The sequence below is a fragment of the Nyctereutes procyonoides genome, unplaced genomic scaffold, assembly GCF_905146905.1.
Source record: "Nyctereutes procyonoides isolate TBG_1078 unplaced genomic scaffold, NYPRO_anot_genome, whole genome shotgun sequence".
Lineage (NCBI taxonomy): Eukaryota > Metazoa > Chordata > Mammalia > Carnivora > Canidae > Nyctereutes > Nyctereutes procyonoides.
In genome coordinates, this window is record NW_026575140.1 from 58,837,530 (window position 1) to 58,849,804 (window position 12,275).

The 12,275-nt window shown below is 62.0% G+C and overlaps 1 protein-coding gene across 2 annotated transcripts in view; it reads right to left on the reverse strand.

Moving 5' to 3' along the window:
- PITPNM3 (PITPNM family member 3) overlaps positions 1–7,638 on the reverse strand; it is a 60,039-nt gene extending 52,401 nt beyond the window's left edge. For both annotated transcript variants that reach the window (XM_055306102.1, XM_055306103.1), the window contains exon 1: positions 7,506–7,638. In XM_055306102.1, the coding sequence (XP_055162077.1) occupies positions 7,506–7,527 (22 nt within the window). In that variant the 5' untranslated portion in view covers positions 7,528–7,638. The remainder of the gene's footprint in view (positions 1–7,505) is intronic.
- Between the last annotated feature and the right edge of the window lie 4,637 nt (positions 7,639–12,275).

The window sequence follows — 12,275 nt, forward strand, 5'->3', positions numbered from 1 at the left end:
GCTTCTCCTCCAGGATCAGAAGTGTGGCTAATCAGAGGACTGAGGGGCCCCAGGTGTCTGCGGTGATTGGCCATGCTCTGTAGGTGTTCAAGTCACACCCGCCGACTCCCAGGCCTCCTGGGAGCCTTGCATGCCTCTGGGCAGCCTGGTGGGGGGGTGTCCAGCCCTGGGCCTGCTGCCCAGCCCTGCCTCACACTGCACCGAAGCCAGGCGGGTGCGCGGCCTCTGATGGGGCCTCAGCAAACATGTGATCCACTGTGGCTCACTCAGGGCCCTCGTCCCCAGTCTCTCCATGTGTCACACACAGACACACATATACACATGAGCAGACATGCACATGCACACAGACATGCATATGAACTGCACACACATATGTACACATGAATGCATACGCATGCACATAATACGTGCAGATACGTGCACATGAACACACATGCATGCACACATGTGCACACACAAGCACACATATGTGCAGGCACATGTCCTGGTTATGTACACACATGCACTATAAACACAAACATATATAGCCACACAGATATGTGCTGATATTCACATATACATGCATGCATGCACAAGTGCACACACATGCACAGACATGCATATGGATGCACACATGTGCATATGCACACACACAAATGCATACATGTGCAAATATGTACACGTGCACATAATACTGCAGGTGCACAAACACGCATGCACATGTGTGCGCAAACACATGGATAAGTGCATGCACAGATACACACACACACACATATATACATGAACATGCACATGTGCATGCACATACGAGAACAGCAGGCCCAGGAGCTCTCATTCTGTCCACACGGCCCGATGCAGGGGACACCCAGAGCCACCCCTGGGGGAGCACCCACCGCACCTGTCGTCAGACCTCCTCTCTGGGTCAGGAGAGGCTGTGGGGCCACCAAGGAGGGATGCGAGGCCAGTAGAAGCCGCGGAAGGAAACCAATGCAGGTTGGGGTTGGTTGCTATGGAAACATATCCTAACTACGTCCCAAACTGCTGTATGCGCCACTGATGAGCTTATGGGCCAGGCTGTTTCGGGGACATGCGGGGAGCCTGGGGAGCCTGTCTGCTGGAGCCCAGATCCTATAGGACCCTGTAGAGATCCAGTGTCTGGGCAGCCAGGTGGCTCCACGAGGGCAGGTGTGGACCCCAGGCTGCACAGTGACCCTGACACATACCACATGCCCCCACCCCCAGAGCACCAGGCCACTGGCAGGGTCACAGCCGGGTCACAGCCCTGGGCACACCACAGGCTGTGGCCCACAGCTCCAACCACATTGCAAATGAAGCCACGTCCCCGTGGCGGACCCTGCTGCAAATATGGCACCATGGAGCCACAGCACCAGCCACGGCCTTCCGCCTGACATTGGCCGCACAGGCACCGCGGAGGGGCACGTCCTCTGCTGACGCTGCCTTCTCTCCAGCAATGTCATGCGATCCAGGGAGCTGCATGGTCCGTGAGGCCCCCGCCTGAAGCCGAGGACAGACGGACCCGAGGAGGAAGCCAGCCTGCCTGCCCCCAGGCCTGGGCCAGAGGGGGATGAGGACCCCAGAGTTCCCCCACAGGACACAGGTGGTCAACCAGCTACTCTGAAAAAAATATGCTTCTTGAAGACCTCTTGGTATCTCATAAATATACCATTTAAACACCCATTAATTACCCTATTTAGGAGATAATTAGTGATTAATAGTTTTGGTTACTGCTGTACCTTCTCAGCTCTACCCTTTTGGCTCCTGATGGTCCCGAAGTGTTTGAGGCGGGTCTCCCCAGACGTCCCCCTCTGTCCTGCCAGACTCTTGCTCCACAAGGGAAAGGCTTTCTCCTCCCGCTCAAGAGAGCTCCTGTGGCACCTGTCACTGTGCCAGAGACAGCTCTGCCACCTGCGGGCTTCTCGGGAGGGCAGCAGGGGCGGGGGGCCTCACAGCTGCAGGAAGGTCCCCCGGTGTGACCCCAGGAGCCCCGTGGGGAGTGGGAAACAGGCCCATGCCCTGGGTACCCACAGGGGCCACAGAGGATGCTGCAGGCCCCACCTCCACACACCACCCATGCTCTGCTGAGGCACCGAAGGCTACGGTTGCCTGAAGCAAGTCACCGGGAGCAGCCCCGGCCAAGGGAACCCCACGTGGGCCGTCTGACTACCTGTCGCCTCAGGTTGCTCCCGAGCAGGGGTGGGGCCCGGCTGCCTCTGGCCTGCAGGCTCCCCATCTGGTGCCAAATCATGGCACCAGGAGCCGGCGGCCAGGACCCTGGAGGTGGGGCTGCTCAGTGCTCCCGCGGCTGTTCCAGAAGGAACAAAAAGACAGCAAGGGATAAACACCCCCCACACACGTACTGGGCAGTAATGGGAAAGCTGAAAATAGCGCTTTTTACCACCAGGGATGACTCCAGAGTTGCTCATCCGGGACCAGCCTCCCAGGGGAGGGAAGCCTTGGGCCCGGTCAGTGGGGCGACCCGGCAAGGACGACATGGCCTGGGCACTTGGGGCCGTCCAGACAGACAGCGGCATCCAAGAGGTGGTGGGCGGCCCCAGACGTGCCGCACCTGCAAGGACAGGTCCCTGGAATGGCCCCCCAAGCCCACCCTAAGGCCCGCGCCCCGCAATCCGTCCCCGAGTGGCTGCCACGCAGGAGGTGACGTGCCTCGCAGCAGATGGCTCCACTCTGAAGAGGCCTCAGATCCACAACAACCCAGCACCCCTCCCGGACAGAGCGCGGGTTTCCATTTCTGCATCCAGCCCTCCTTTGGCATCCTGGCTCTCAGATGGCTGGTCCTCCCCTCCAGGACGATGGGGTGTCTGGGAAGAGGGTGCCTCCCCCACACAGGCGGCTCTGCAAACATTAGGGCGACCATCTCCAAACAAGACGGGCTCCACAAGCGCTCCGGGGACCCACCCCTGCGGGTCAGCCCCATACCCCATGGCTCCCAGCCTGGAGCAGCGCCTTCCTGAGAAGCCTGGGAACAGCTTGACGCCCAGGTACCGGGTTTCCCACAGCACCTGCCCCTGGCCACCCTGGCCGCACACACTGATCCCCCTCCAGCCACAGAGCCTCCCCCTCCCTGTCCCCCAGCCTCAAGTGGAGCCTGATGTGGCCACATAGGCCCTGAGCACCTCAGCGCAAACCCCATAAATGCTGCCCTGGGGACAGCCCAGAGGCGGTGGGCCGGGGGCCATGGCAGGAGGCTCCCCCCACCCACATGTGTACCCCGTGGGTGCCGTGGCCACCCAGCTGTGCGGGCGGGCAGCGGGCGTGGCGCCCTGGAGGTGGCAGTTACCTCCAGAGTGACTCATTAAGGCTCTGTTCCTTTGCAAAAGGGGGTACAATTTAGCATTTTCTTTCTCTTTAGAAAACAAGAATTTTAAAGCTGGGAGTAAAGAGGATTTGAGGGCGTGGGGGGGGGGTTGGGATCTCATGTGATTTCCAGGCTGTTGTGCACTCTCAGCCCCCTCCCATCCCAGCCCTTGGTGGGGGTACCGATCACCCCTGCCCGGCCTGGCTGCAGACCCCCAGGACCAGCCCGGGGCATGCCCCCTCCACACTGGGGGCCCCGAGGGCAGGAGAAGAGCGGGGAGGAGACCCCCAGGCACAGGCCAGCAGGGCCGGAGGGCCGAGAAAGGAGAAAAAGCAGCCCTAGAGCAAACTTACAGCAGGTCCTGGCTCCCAGCTATTCCCCTCCCCGTCCCGACCCCCTGGTCGCCGCTGAGGACACTGAGGCCTACAAGGACTCATTAAGGTGAGCCCGGATGGAGCCAGCGGCCTCTCTGTCCTCTCCGTGATGCAGCCTAACTGCCAGGGATGTGTATCCAAGCAGGGACGAAACCCCCATCCTCCTCCAGCCTTGCCTCTGGCTTCAGGGGCTCCCAGGATGAGACACTCTGTCCTCCTGGGGCTTGGTGTCCTCATCCACAAAGTAGGAGGAACACAGAGCCTCCCCCACAGAGACACACTCGAGCCAATGCAGAAGGAGCAGGTGACATCACGCACGTGCCAGGGTGTCCCCTCGCCCCTGGGCTGCCCACCACAGCACCCAGAACCCACGGGGACATCCCCACTCCCCACAGAGCATTCACACCCTGTCCTTGGTGAAAATGGCCCCAGAAGAGGGCCCTGGGTTCCCCAGCCTGTTTGCGGCCCTGCTAACTTGAAGGTGGGACCAGAAACTCCATGCCCCCCCACCCCCACAGGCCACACATTCACACCTTCTGGCCAGCCCAACTCGGACTCAGCCCCAGCAAGGGGGGAGTCCAGCCGTAAGCTCACACTCTGGGTCCCCCCCCCCCCCCCCCGAGGACTTCCCAGCACCTGCCAGGGGAACAAGGGCCCATTGTGAGGACAGGGGCTTCCAGGCCTGAGAGGCAGGCAAGGGGGGCCGCTCAGCAGAGGAGCGGGAGCTGCAACACCTCCAACGCTGCAGGAAAGTCCCCGAAGGCTTCCTGAAGGCAAAATTTCAGACAGGCCTTGAGCCGGGACACTGGCCTCCGATTCAGCCCCTGTGTTGGCTCTGGGCCCCCAGGAAGGGGACCCTGCAAAGCCATCCTGGCACCCTAGGGCCTGGGAGCTTCCCCATGTCCACAATGATGAGGATGACAACTACGGGGTCATGCCTGGAACCCCCTGCCATCTCCCAGGGTCCTGGGAGCCCCTCCCGTCCTCCGGAGAGCCGGCCTCCACAAGATGTATCCCCTGGGGGATGGGTCCCCTGCCTATCAATCCCTTGCGAGATCAGTCCCCTGCCCACACAGCCCGCCAGCACCTCCCCCCAGAGCTGAGCCAGCACCTGGAGCTCAGAAACTGGTTCCTCCGGCCTGGACGGCCCAGCCCTGCCCAGACGAGGTCCCGACCGCGGGCACTGGCGACACTGGGGTGGCGGGAACAGAACAGCCCCTCCTATGAGCCAGCTCTGCTGGCCGGTCTCGCCCCCTCACAGTGGGTGATAGGGCCACCAAACACCCAGGCTCCCCCCCTGTCCCATTCCCCACTGCTGTGCTACTTCCTGAGTTCTTCCTGCCCCCACCCCACACACCCCTCCCAGGCCTACGCCCTTGGGTGCCTCCAGCCACCCTCTGGGTGCTCGCCCTCCTGTGCCCCTCCACACACACCTCTTCCTCTGTCCGACCCGACCCCAGGCCTGCCCAGCGCCACCTGCCTACCCCACTTCAGCAGCCTAGAGACCGCTGGCCTTCACTGAGCCATACCGCCTGTGGCCTCACTGCCCACAGGTAGCCCTAGCGCAGAACACGGGCCCTCCCTGCCTCCCCTCTCCTCTCCAGACTGGGTGCCTGCTGGGCACCACCACAGGTCTGGCCTGGGAACGGACAATAACTTGTGTGGGATCTGCACTCTAATCCACGCAATCCCTTCTGGAAGTACCTGGATTCTCCTGGCAAAGTAGAAGTCCTTCTATGGCCTCCTTCAGTGACGGTCCCTGGCTGGCTGCTTGGGCCGCATACTGCGTGAGCCCAGGAACACCACTCACCTGCCCACAGTCACACACTGTGCTGGCTCCACAACCCCTGGCTCTCCTGCCCCCCACTCCGCAGGCGTCCGGCCAGTGTTCAGGGGGAATGTCTCATAGGCCCCTCACACCCACAGCCTCCACCTCAGCCTTCAGCCTCCCTTGGTCCTAACGTCACCCCCCTTTTAGACCGTCGCCCTGCCTGTCTGCAGCTGGCAGTCCAGAGCAGCCAGCACTGTGTCACGGCCCCACTTTGGGCCCCTGTCCTCAAGGATGCCTCTGTTCCAAAGCTTCACCTGTGTAGCTCCCCCACATACCATCCCAACAGCCGTTTTCAGGTCAGTAGGCTCAGGGCCTGAAGAGGCCCGGGGACATCTACAAAATGCAGAGTCGTCCGGAAGGGCTGGGCACAGTCCCATCTTTCTGAGTCCCTGGCTGCACAGAGGAGGGGTCAGCGCTGCCCAGAAGGGAAGGGCCACACTCAGCACCGAGGCAGGAGAGACGAGATGTTGGAGCAGCACGAGGTGCTGATGCCCCAGGCAGGGCGGCTCTCCACTTGTCCCTAAAACAGTCCAGCGGACTCTCAGCCACGGCAGAGCAGGGGCCAGACCGCACTCCCTGTCCATCCGTGGGGGCCACCTGACTGGGCAGTGACAGAGAAAGTCCACCACGTACCACCCTCCGAGTCCCACAGACCCGGCTCTGCACCCAGGCTGTGCCCACACTCTCTGGGCCACCTTAAGGAGCTGTCTCTCTGAGTATCTGTTTCGGATGTCTTGGGTGGGGGTGGCTGGTGAGAACCATCCCCCCACCCCCACCCCGGCACTCTGCATGTGGCCTGGAATGCGTTGGCTGCTACTGTAACAACACAACGGCGCCCCGGCAGGTGATCCATGCAAGTGCACACGCATGCACACACAGGCTGGGGGTGGTGGGCGGACACACGCCCTGCCATTTGCCCTCTGGGAGCAGCGGGGGCGGGTAAGGCCTTGGGCTCTCACAGGAGGGAGGGACACAGCATTTCCAGCTGGCCTGGTGTCATCTCCCGGTGCCTCCCACAGCTCCTCAGTGAGAAGGAGGTGTTCAGATGGGCTCCACATTTGCTGTGTCCCTCCCCAGCCGAACTCCTGGGGGCCCTGAACCACATGCCCAGTCTGTGCACAGGGGCATCCCAAGAGGTGCCCATGGGGCGGCCATGGATTTGCACAGGGCCTGGGGTGCTCACACTGAGTGTGCGTGTGTACAGGGGAATTCATACCCATTCCAGCACTGCTGCTGCTGGTGGGTAGAGGGGTGCGTTGGTGCCAGACCAATGCCGAGTCCCGGGGGATGGCACAGCACCTGCCAGCATCACAGGCTGGGGATGAGTTCACGGTGGATTCACACATGCCAGCCCCGCCAGCAGGCCCTGCTGAGCCCACAGTGTGCGGCTAGCCTTGTGGGCGCCCCCACCCCGGGGTCCAGCGCGGGCACCTCCGGATCCCTAGGGCCCAGCTCCGGGCCTGACACACAGCGCGTGGGGGTGAATGAACGACCGGCTGAATGAATGAAGGAACGAATGCTGCCGCCCACTGCCTCTCACCGCCCACGGGCCCCAGAGGAGGCCCCACCTTCACACCCCCACCACCCTGATGCTCTGTCCCCGGGGTTGGCTCCCAGGCGGCGCGCGCGCGGGGCACCCCTCCTTCCCGAGGAGAAATCTGGGTCTCCTGACGGAGCTTGGGGGGGAACCGCCGCGTCCCGGGGAGAGCGCGCTGCAGGGCAGGGGGCGCGTCCAGGCTGCGCAGGGGGCGTGGGATGGAGCGGCGGCCCCGGGGCAGCCCTGCGGCGCCCGCGCCTGGGGGAGGGGGACGGCCTGACCGGCCCCGGCCCCCCCACCCCGCCCGCGGCGCCCCTCCCGGCGCCTCTGCTGCCGGGGGTGCAGGAAGGACGCTGGGCGCTCGGCCCTCCCCGGAACCTCCGCCCACCTGCGCGGGGGCTCACCTGCGCCCGCGGCCCCTCCCCCGGCCGCCCGCCCTGCCCTCACCTGCGCGGCCCGCCTGGGCCATGTCCCGGGCGGGGGCTCCGGCTGGTCCCCGCGCTCCTCGCCGCTCCGGCCCGGCCCCGGCCGCCCAGCCGCCTCCGGCCCGAGCGGACTCCGCGCCGCGCCCCGCGCCCCGCGCCCCCGCCCCGTGCGCCTCGGCCGCCGCAGCCGCCGCCTCGCGGCTCCCTCCCGCTCCTTAAAGGCGCCGAGTGGCGGCGGCGCGGCCGGGGAGGGGCTGACGAAGGGCCCGGCGCCGCCTCCCGCGCCGGCGCCCCGCACCCCTGCCCGGCCACCACCGCAGCGCGCGGGGGGCGCACACGCGAGAGGCCCTGCGGCGCGGGCGGGGGCGCGGGGGGCGCAGCGCCAGGGGACACCCCCGGGCCAGACACCAGCGGGGGGGGCGGGGGCGGGGGGGCAGAGGAGGCTGAGACCCAGGGCCTGGCGCGGGAGAGACACAGAGCAGCGGGAGGGGAAGAGGGGGAGCCCCGGATGGTCGCCGGGGAGACAAGGCCCTCCCTCCCAGAGCCCCCGCGCCGGGGTCGGGACCTTCCAGGCCCTGACCTAGCCTCAGCAGGGAAGGGGCCTCGGTGCCCTTAACTGTGCAGGAACGCGTGCATCCCACCTGAGATTTCGAGGTGTGGGGGGAGCGGAGTTTAGGGAGCCCAGCGACCCAGTAGTGGCCCACACACTTGGTAGACCTGACTGCAGACAACCCCGGGAGCAGGCTGGAAGGAGGCTTCTGTGGGGTGCAGCTCAACACGGCTGGGAGCTGGCCCGGGCTCAGGGTTGCTCCCGGTGCTTGGGCGGGAGCCAGGCTGGGCCTCCAGGCCCATGGGCTCCCCACACCTGCCAGCCAGCCCCGCCTAACCCCCTGCTGCTGCAGGGGGAACTGCCACAGGCCCTGCCCCGCTGCAGAATTGGCAAGGGCTAAGCTCAGGCACCATCTGCAGGTGGTGCCCCACCTGCCCCAGCCCACCCCCACCTCCTGGGGGAAAGGTCCATTGGAGAATTGCCCCCTGGGCCAGCCTCAGTCCTCACTGCAAGGTCCCCCTAGGTCCTGGGGAGTCCTTGGCTCCCCTAGGCTACGGGGGCCTCTGGGAGCATCGAGTCCACCAACCTCTTGGGGCTTTGACTCCATCTGCCAGATCCTCAGCAAGTGGCCTGCACCTCCTGGTTGATTACATCTAAGGACAGGAAGCTCAGTACCCTAGGCAAGAGCACTTCCATCCTTGGATGGTGCTGCCCATGGGAATGTTTTCATTAAAGCAGCCATCCACATCTTATATGACCCACGTGTGGCTCCTTCTGAGTGGTGCCCCAGCTAACAAAACCGAGGCTTCCCAGGCCCCTCTGTCCAAATGCTCTAGTGTGGCTTCACCTTGGAGGACCAACCGTCCTGGTTTGCCAGAGACTGAACGTCTGTCAGTCCCCAGAACTCTGGGTCCTGGAACCAGACCTTGGCACTAACTCCAGTAGAGAGAATTTCAGAAGTGCCAAGGTGGGGAACTGCAGCTGGCCAGCAGCTGCTCCCCAGTACCTGGGGACAGTGGGCATGGGTGTGGCATGGGTGTGGCCATGGGGACTGGGTGGGCAGGCATTTGCTTGCGGCTCCACGGCTGTGGCTCCTGGAAGCCGAAGGTACCCTCGGTGTGCTGTGCCATCCCTGGTTCATGCAGAAGAAAACAAAGCTGAGAGACTGCAGTTGGTGGTCATGCAGGTTTGGATGGCAAGCCTGTGCTCTGTACGTGGTACCTGACTGTCCTCACCTTCCCCTGTGAGAGGCCTGCCTGCCTGGGCTGTGGGCATGGATGGTCGCTGGGGAGCAACAGGCCTGCCTGTGGTGGGGCACATCTGGGCCTGAGCACCTCCCTGGGCCCTTTGACTCACAGTGGCTGCGGCTTGGCAGGGGCCCTGCTACTTCCTGGCACCTCCTCATGTGTGTGTGCCAGTGTATGCATGTATGTGGGTATATATTGTGTGTGCACGTATATGTGTCTGCATGTATGTATATGCATGTATACATGTGTGTCTGTATGTGTACATGTGTATACGGGATTGTGGGTTTAAATGCATATGTGTGCATGTGTATGTGACTGTGTATATGCATGTGTGATCTGTGGACGTATATAGATGTGTGTGCATGTATACATATAAGTGTGCATAGGCACACGTGTGTGTATCTGTGGATTTGTAGGTATATGCAAGTGTGTATAGGCATGTGTGTGGCATGGGTGTAGATGTGTATATGGGTGTATGTCCATATATGCATGTGTTGTATATGGGTATGTGTGTGCATGTATGAATAGGCATTTGTGGGTGTAAATGTGTCTAGATATATATGTTTGTGCATGTGTGTATATGCATGTGTGTACATATGTATGTGGCTGTGTATATATGCATGCCTGATGTATGGATGTGTACAGATGTGTGTGTATGTGTATGTATGTGTGTGCATGTGTGTATATGGATGTGTACATGTGTATATGGGCATATGGGGGGTATATGTGTTGCTGTGCATGTATTGTATACACGTATACATACATGTGTGTGGGTGTATGTATATGGAGGTGTGTGCATGTGTATGTATGCTTGTAGATGTGTATAGGTGTGTATGTGTGCATGCATATGCATGTGTACATGTATCTAGAGACATGTACATGTAGATGTGTATAGAGGTGTGTGCATGTGTAAGATGTGTATGGGTGTATATGCATGTGTGTTCATGTGTATATGGGCATGTGTGCATGTATATGTGGGTGTATATATGCATGTGTGGTGTGTGGGTTTGTATGGATGTGCATGTATGTGTGGGATGTATATGAATGTATGTGTTGGTGTGTATATATGCACGTGCAGCACACGCATATGTGTGTATATGGGCATGTGTGGTGTGCAGATATGTACATGCTTGTGTGCATATGCATGTGTGCACATGCACATGCAAACACACACAAACACATCCTGCTCAAGGAAGGTGCACGGCGGGTGGCATCACCAGCTGCCAAGGAAGTTCTGGCCCTGCCTCCAGGCAGAGCAGACACGGGACCAAACACCCTCAGATTAAGGGGGTGGGCGGGGAACTTTCTGCATCACAGAGATCATTCTTACCTGAAGAAGAATTAGCCAACCATTTACAGGCACCACCCTGGGCTGTCTGAGGGAGGACACTTCCTGGGCGCCCTGCTCTGTGGCCGGTGTCCCCGCTGGGGCAGCTCCCAGGCCCAAGGACGTGTGTACAGAATGGACCCATCACAGAGCCCTGGGCACCAGGAGGCGGGAGCTGGCCTGGACTGGGTCAGGACAGCTGGTGTCCGGGCACTTGGAAAGGTAAGTGACCATCATCAGGAGCCCACACAGCCCCACAGAAAGGCACTCACGCCCAGCTACACTCATTTCCTTTCTGGACACGCTGGCTGGCAGGGAAGGTCCTGCGGTGCCCACCAGGCCTGGCACGGCTGCTCATCCCTGCCTGCTGCTGGTGCACATTAAGGGAGGGCCTGGGGCAGGGCCTGAGGCCTCATTGGCCTCACCTCTGGCCCTACCCGAACCTCTGGAGGCACCTCCCTGGCCCCAGGAAGTTCCGGGTGTTGTCTGCTGCCGTTGGGGCCACTCAGTTCACAGACTCAGCCTCAGAGGCTCCTCCCTGACGTGGAGCTGCCCCAACTCCTGCCCCCCCACAGGAGACCCAGGGTCCCAGCGCCCTGCCCTCCTGGCTGGCAGCTGTGGCCTATCTGGCCTTTGCGTCTACCTTCCACCCCTGGAGCTGGACCAGTGCAGCCCTGCACTGCAGAGTCAGTAAAGGAGGTGCCAGGTGGCCCGTGTGCTCACTTGCGATCTCCAGAAGAGGCAAGAAGATCCCTGAAGATGAGCTAGTGACCCCTCCTGTGAGCCTCGGACCTGGTGCGTGAGGACCCCCCCGCTGGGGCAGCCCTGCCCCACAGGCCACACTGAATGCTCCGCATTCCTGCTGGGTGCCTCCGAGCACGGATGCAGCATCTAGACAGCCGTGCAAACGCATCCTCGGTGTTGTCTGAGGACGTGGGGGTGACGTCTCACAGAACTTGCCTGCCAAGGTCATGGAGAGGCACTGTGCTCCCCGGCCTGCTTTGCGTTGCTGAGCACAGGACGCCTGCGGGGCTGCGGGCTGGGTTTCCAGGGACGGCACAGTGGGATGGAGCCGCTGTGCTGTGCTGTGTGGCCCAGTAGGTCCCTCTCCTCTCCCCCCGCCGCCTCCCACTATGGCGAGCTGCGCTTGCCATCAGGGCTACTGAGTGTGGGGCCCCAGCAAGGCCACTCACACTCACACCACGTGCAGCAGGAGCGCTCGCTGTCCACTCACCCGTCAGCTGAGCCTCCACTGTATCCCGGCCCCAAACTCTCACATGGTTGGCGCAGATTCCAGAACGCACAACCACACATGGGCATGAGTGACAAGGACCCCAGCAGTTCCCGATCACACCTGTAGCTGCGCAACAGGACAGGAGACCAAGTCCCACCACGTGCACGGGTGTCTGCGACCCCGCTCCACGCCTGCACTGGCCCTGGTGTGCCGGCCCCGGGCCCCTTCTTCTGCAGGAGCCTCACCTCTGCGGGGCACATGATGGTACAGAGCAGGACGGGTGCAGCCTCCCTGTCCTGGGTGAGCGTGCATAGACTCCACACAGCTGCTGGCAGCACGGAAAGCATTGCTGTGGTTCTGAGCTGCGTCCACGCCGACAGCAGTAGATTTGGTCTCTTCACTTCCTCCTGCGGAGCATTTCAGTGTAAGAACAC